The sequence below is a fragment of the Pteropus vampyrus genome, unplaced genomic scaffold, assembly GCF_000151845.1.
Source record: "Pteropus vampyrus isolate Shadow unplaced genomic scaffold, Pvam_2.0 Scaffold114, whole genome shotgun sequence".
Taxonomy (NCBI): Eukaryota; Metazoa; Chordata; class Mammalia; order Chiroptera; family Pteropodidae; genus Pteropus; species Pteropus vampyrus.
Window position 1 is genome coordinate 1,122,154 of NW_011888895.1, and position 7,315 is coordinate 1,129,468.

The 7,315-nt window shown below is 37.0% G+C and overlaps 1 protein-coding gene and 1 pseudogene across 5 annotated transcripts in view; one reads left to right on the forward strand and one right to left on the reverse strand.

The window, feature by feature from the left end:
- MORC3 (MORC family CW-type zinc finger 3) overlaps positions 1 to 7,315 on the reverse strand; it is a 41,308-nt gene that overhangs the window by 27,837 nt on the left and 6,156 nt on the right. For all 5 annotated transcript variants that reach the window (XR_002781703.1, XM_011365643.2, XM_011365642.2 and 2 more), the window contains exon 2: positions 1,469 to 1,541. Coding sequence is in view for 4 of the 5 variants with exons in the window: in XM_011365643.2 (XP_011363945.1) it covers positions 1,469 to 1,541 (73 nt within the window). In the remaining variant the exon portion in view is untranslated. The remainder of the gene's footprint in view (positions 1 to 1,468; positions 1,542 to 7,315) is intronic.
- LOC111743491 lies at positions 436 to 553 on the forward strand (annotated as a pseudogene).

Consider the following 7,315-nt stretch of genomic DNA (forward strand, 5'->3'; position numbering starts at 1 on the left):
CATCGAAGAAAAATGAAAAAATGTCAACAGTAGCAGTAATAAAATAAACCTGTGAACTACCTAAGATCCATTTGAATATCCCTAACTAACCAAAACTACTTTTTGAGGTATATTTTTAAGTGTTTATTATAACATAAATAATGGTTCTCAAATTATCCTTCCCTAAGGCAGGCTACAATTAAAATCAAATAATCTGTTTCTAATCAACCACTTCAGGAAAGGCAGTGTTTCATTAAAAACTTAAAATCTGATACCCCACAAAGAATAATACCATGACTGTCGGCTGCTCTAAGCGAAAGCGAAAGTTAGAGAATCAGCGTCCGTGAATGAACACTCCCCGCTGGGCAGCTCCTCTCGGGTGCAGTAAAACAAGAACGACTGAGCATGGCTGCCGTGCAGCAGCGTATCCACTCCTGGGTTTTCAAAACCACCCGAGTCTGTGGCCATGCCACCCTGAACGTGCCCACTCTCGTCTGATCTCGGAGGCTAAGCAGGTCGGGCCTGGTTAGTACTTGGATGAGAGACCACCCAGGAAGACCAGGTGCTGCAGGCGTTAAAAAAAAAACACCAGAACAGCAAATGTCAGCTGGGAAACTTTGGAAAAGAAGGGTGCTCGAAGGTTCCTTCTTTTCTTTTTCATCTAAGATAGAACCCTTCCTTGATAAATAATCTCAATTATATCTAAGAATTACTAAGAATATAATTGTCCTTTATTATCCGTTTCCCAAACACATGCTTAAATTAAAATTCACATGCATGAATTTTCCTAAGGAAAAAATCATGACCCATTATTTACATCTGATCACAACCTTGCCTCTTTTCTCACGTTCATTAAAATATTACTAAAATACAATCTTGTACCCTGATTATTCTATTGGAGGAAGTAAGAATTTATTATCACAAATCTAACATAACATTAATCCTACTTATTAACACCAGAAAAATAAGTGCACTCTATATTATACATACTTCCCAACTATTAAAAACATAATTCTCATTTTTTGCAATAGACCTGTTTCTTACGTAATCAGAATAAAAATATTTTCAACAAACGTTTTATGAACTTAGCAAATTAAAATACTTGCCAGTAGTATAGGGAGGGTTGAACAATAATTAATTTGACATCCAAAGTCATTATGCTAGGTAACCTTTACCCAAAATGTTATCATTCAAGATAACATTTAGTTATTTATTTATTTTTGAATTTATTTTTTATGGTGACATTGGTTAATGAAATCCAGTAAGTTTCAGCTGTACACTTTAACGGTAAGACACACATATATATTTACACTGTTTACCTCCCATAGTTAGATTTGTCACCACATATTGACCCCCTTTACCCCATCTACCTCCCCCTTCCCCCACCATTTATTTTTTTTAAAGCACATTTACATACTATTTTTCAATGAAAAGTTTTAAAATTTCAATTGCGAGCAACAGATCACATATGAATGTCAATTTTACATACCTATTAATTCAGCAACAGCACTGAATGGCCAAGTGTGACTAGTAGAATTTGTATGTAAAAACTTCGGGCAAAGCTGAAACAAATCAATGATTTATGTAAATTAATTCAGGTCTTAGCTTTAAGAACAGAAACTGAGAAGAGAAAAATTCTTAGGGGTTCTAAATTAAATTACAGTGGGCAGGAGAGTGAAAGTAGTTAACCAATTAATAGCTGTGGACCAACTAAAAATACAGTGCTCACATTCCTGAGTGCTTCCTGGAGCTTTGAATGAACTACTGTAACGACCACCAGACTCCACAGCATCCCGATAATGCAGGAACTTTCAGGACTGTTTCCCACACCAACCAAAAGTGGTAAACCTCTTCCTTACTGGCTGTGCACCTATCCCTAGGACAGCCCCTGCTTCACCTTTCCCCACTACTCCTTTATCTGTAACCGATGTAAATTCTTTCAAAGCAATTTACATCTGTCTTCCCCAAAACATAATGTATGAAAGTGCCCGTCGATTCCAGGACTGTGGCGGTGCCTGTCTCTTCCACCTAGCCCTGCTGCTGGTGGTTTAGACTGCATGCCCCCAGATCTGGTCCTTTTCTGGCTAGCATTTGCCTCAATAAACCTTTTCTTTCAGAAAAGCTATCAGCCATGAAAGTTTCTTTTGTTTTTGTTTAACAAAACCAATATAATTTTCTGTCCTTGTGTTAAACAACACTGAGACCAACTAAAAATAACTTAGCTGCTTCTTTCAGGATATATCTGGAAGATACAACAACATAAGATAAGATTCCTGGAAGATAAAGCTTTCAATCAACTAAATGGTTTACTCATCAAGACTAGTTTTGAAACCCCTTCCTGCCTCTTATATACACCAAAACCATGATGTCATAAATTGTCCAATCCATTACCAACCTTGCAAGACCTACTTCAAAATTACCCAGCCAAGACTCTAAAATCTTGTATCATTTCCTAATCTCCCTACTGTGAGACACAACTAATACTTTGTGTTTTCTCCTTAGTGCATTAGGTTTAATAAACTTTGCTTATTAATCAACAAGCGTTTCTGGTGGTCTCTGGAAAGTCAATATTTGACACCATTATATTATTTACTCCGAGTTCCTTATAGTTGAACTTGTAGCAGTAAAGTAGAATACATCTATAAACCCTTTAAACAACATCGAATAATAGTTTAAATACCACAAACCTTGATTTCAAAGGATTTTATGTTTGATGCTATTCACAGTAACACAGTATGAAAGAATATGCCAATCAACCTCATGGTACAGGGAATTGCTAACCTCCTGAGTTAATGTAAATATTAAAGGAATAAACATACAAATGGTTTAAAAGGCCAACGCTTGAAAATTTCAATATGCAGAGAATATCCATGCAATGAAGACTTTTTGCTTTAATTTAGGGCAGATTCTCTCATATATAAAGAAAAGTGAGACACTTTAAGTGTTTCATATGAAGGGAGCCCTAGAAATGTGATTACAAACTGACAGCCGCGGTTGTAGTGCTCAGCTGCTACCACAAGGTGTCAGAGAGAGCTCTACTTTCCTCTGTCCACACTTGATTTCAGACAATCCCCAAGCACTGGCTCACATCAGGCTGCATGAAGTACAAACGTGAGAAACAGTACTCTAGAATCGTCTTCCAACTTGGACTTTTCTACGGCAGGTATCACGTAATATGGCACAGATTTGTGTAATGTGGAGTATAAGTAATTCAAACTTTCTAAAGCATACATCACAAAGACTTTTTAATGAAAACCAATTTCCAGATTTTCGTCTTGCACAAGAAGCCTATTTTCTAACTAAGTTACCTGAGTATGTGCCAGCAGGAAGATCGTCCTGTCCCAGCTCCCCGCTCTGCAGAGCTGACATCCCACCATTCATTTTTTAAAAAGGCGTACTCCTCACCCTTTCTAAATCTTAGTATGGGGCATGGCCTTGGGGTATAAAACCCCTAGCCACCAAAGGAGACAATGATTAATCAATCGACTGCCATAAACCCTCAATATTTCTGACTCTTTATGCATTTCTGTCAAGTGTGAAATCTGTCAGGTTAGAAGCGGGGCATTTTGATCCACACTGCAAAACTCTGATTTTAGAAGTATGGCAGAGTGCAGTGGTAGGAATGTCAATTTTCATGGCATACAGAGACTCCAAATTGGAACAGGATAAATTGTTCTTAAGAGTCCCAGGAGAGAAAAGCAAAGAAGGCACCCACCGGTAAGAAACAATGAATGCTCAACAGTGGCTGTTCATGTAAACGTAATTATTTCCAACTATTCTTAAAAACAACCTCTAGAACATGTCATTAACTGTAGAGAAACCACTTTTGAGCAGCCAAAGCAGCAGTGTAATAATACACACACTCACACACACACCTAGACAGATGATGGTCTATGAGGTATATTTAACAAGGTGTGTGATCCTAGGCAAGAAACAGCCTCTGTGCCTCAAATTTTGTCATCTGTAAAAACGAAGATAATAGTATCAGCTTACAGGGTTAAGAGAATTAACTAACTTAATATTTGTGAATGCTTAGAACACCTGGAACATAAACCTTGTAAGTGTGTATTAAAAAAAAAAAAAGTATCCCTTTGAAGGCACAACTAAACTCATATGAAAATAAAAATAAGGAAAATCCTCAAGGACCTCAAATAAAGAAGGAATTAAAAACAAAAATAAGATGTGAAGGTGGGGATGCACTTGGGATCTGAGTGGCGTGCTTAACTAGAATGCAAAGATTTCAGCTTTAAGGGTGTGACTCCGGAATAGATTTGGCAGAAGAGAAGCCCGCACTGGGAAGTAACTGCGTCCTCATTCTTTCAATAAAAAGAGACAGGAAGAAGGGAAGTCTGCCTTGTCTGTTTTGATCCGGATTCCACGTTAAAAAAAAAAAAGTATAATGTGAAATTCTGTAAAAAGAGGCATGCCCTCACTTGAGTTAGTTTTAATTTACATAACCTGTAGAACCACTGTGGATACAGCCTCAACCAGACAGCGTAGGATTCTCCTGGGTCATTATTTGGGGAATGAATATATGAGTAAACCATCTAAAATAACATTTAAGGAAAAAATCCACCAGGAGAAAATGTTAGCAGACAAGATGCAGCAGTATTAGACACGCCATCCCCAAAATAACATTAGGTAAAAGAAATATCACCCTATAAAATAGGTATCCCTTTAAATAACTAGACATTTAAAAATAATGTCCAAAAAGTTCACATACACAAATGAGATGCTAGGTAGATCACACAGATTTAAGAATCAAGTCACAAATTTTAAATATAAAACTTTTTAAACATGGAAGCCTGCTTTGTCCTGAATCCACTCACTCTACAGTGGGGGGGAAAAAGGCATAAACCCAGAAGAACAAAAAGAACAAAATCGATGAATAATAGTAAACTAAAGTCAGTAGTTTGGAAACCGGAAAACAGAGACTAGCGATAACTGAATAGCCTGGAAAGAGCTCAATGTGAAGTCTGCAGGAGATGGGAAACCCAACAAGAAGCTGGCCAGGAACCTCGACCAAACCCAGAAGGGTTTAGGAATTAGACTTGATACCTTGGAATGAAAGGTACTAGAGACTGTATGAAAACAAGACAGGTAGAAAGTTTTTAAAAGTAATTGACATTCCATGAGATCCTTCTTTCACCCTGAGCAACCCTGCCTGCGACTACCCTAAGGCAACCCCAGTAAGACCGGAGGTGTGTCCTCTGAAGAAACCGATGACAGCAGGCTCAGCCACAACTGAAAACAGATGGGTAAAGAGCCAGTCAGCAAACAGCCCAGAAATAAACCCTCTCGTATATGGTCGAATTATTTCCCAAAAGGGAGTAATGACCATTCGATAGGGGAAAAGACAAATCTTTTTCAACAAAGAGAGCTGGGAAAGCTTGATATCCATATGCAAAAGAATCAAGCTGTACCTTTACCTTACACCATATACCAAAATTAACTCAATGAATGAAAGACCTAAACTCAAGAGCTGAAACTCAAAACTCAGAAGAAAGCATAGGGGAAAGTTTCATGACACTGGATTTGGCAATAATTAACACCAAAAGAACAGGAAACAAGTGAAAAAAATAAATTGGACTGTATCAAAATTAAAAACTTCCGTACATCGAAGGACAAAATCAACAATGAAAAGCAACCTACAGAATAGGAGAAAACATCTGCATATCAAGTATCTAATAAGAGGTTTAAATCAGAATATATAAAGAACTACTACTCAACAATAAAAAAACTAAAAACTCAATTTAAAAAACGGACAAAGGAGCAGCTACTTCTCCAGATGGTGTGTAAATGACCACTAAGCACATGAAAAGATGATCACATCATTAATCATTAGGGAAATGCAAATCGAAACCACAATGAGGTATCACCTCATACTGATCAGAATGGCTCTTATCAAAAACTAAAAAAATAAATGAATCCACTTCACAAACACAACAGTACCAGAAAATAGCACGGTTGGGGAGAATGTGGAGAAAAGGAACTTCTGTGCACTCTTAGGCAACCATAGTATGGTGCAGCTTCTGGGAGTTCCTCAAAAAGTTAAATACAGAATTACTATATATAATCCAGCAATTCTACTTCTGAGTATATACTGAAAAGTACAGAAAGCAGGGTCTTGAAGAGATATTTGTATGTTCCTAGCAGCTTTACTCGCAATAGTGGAAAGGTGTAAGCAAACCAACCATTCATCGATGAAAGAACAAAATGTGGTATATTTATACAATGGAATACTATTCAGCCTTTAAAAAGGAAATTCTGACACATGCTAAAACATGGATGAACCCTGACAACATTATGCTAAGTGGAATAAGCCAGTCACAAAAAGACAAATACTGTGATTCCATTTATATCGGGAAAAGGGAACAGAGAGTTATTTTTTGATGGGTAGTTTTAGTTTTGCAAGATGATGAATTTTGAACATTGGCTGCACAACAATGTGAATGTACTTAACACTACTGAACCGTAAACTTAGAAACAGTTAAGATGGTAAGTTTTATGCTATGCGTATTTTACTGTAAAAAGATAGTCAGCAAACTGAATAGTGTGATGCTCTTTTCTCTCTTCTCCTGCCGAGCTTCCAGAAGAGCGAGCAGCCAGGAGCTGGGGACCAGATGTAGAGTTCCTCTCTGGAAAATGGAATGATTTCTAAAAATTCTATTTGGTTCTTTTACAATTGTGCTTTCTGGATAGCATCTTATTTTTGTTATTCTCACGTTTAAAACTTAAAACAATTTTTTTGTTATTTTAAACATACTTATTTTATGGTCTAATACTTCTATTCTTTAATGTCTACAGATACTGACATAGGGTGCCCCCAACGAAATAGTGGGCTCCTTCCTATTTGATTACCCAACACTGAGTGATCCACCAAAGGATATAAAATTTTCCAGTCAGCTTTTAGTGTCTCACTCGGAAATGCAAGCAGAAGGCTAATCATCTCCAGGCAGTCAAGAATGTGTAAAATTAGAAATTAAAAACACCACATATTTAAAAAAAAGAAAGAAAGAAAATAGAAGCAGTGCAGAGTAAAAGAAAAACCATGACTAATACGCCCAGTGATAAGAACAAATATTTTGTCAGAGAGATTTTAAAGACAATCAGAATAAGACAGTGTTTATATTAAATGTTGGTAAGAAAAAGGTAGGAGATCAAATGGAAGAAGTCTCCCAGAAAGGAAAGAGAAAACAATGAGAAGGAATACGAGAGACAAAAAAAGAACTGTAAAATAGAGGGAAGAAATGTGTTAAACAGATGAGAAAATGTCCCAGACATTAAGGACTCAAGTTTCTAGCCAAAGTGCCCATCACAATGCAGAGGACTCTGT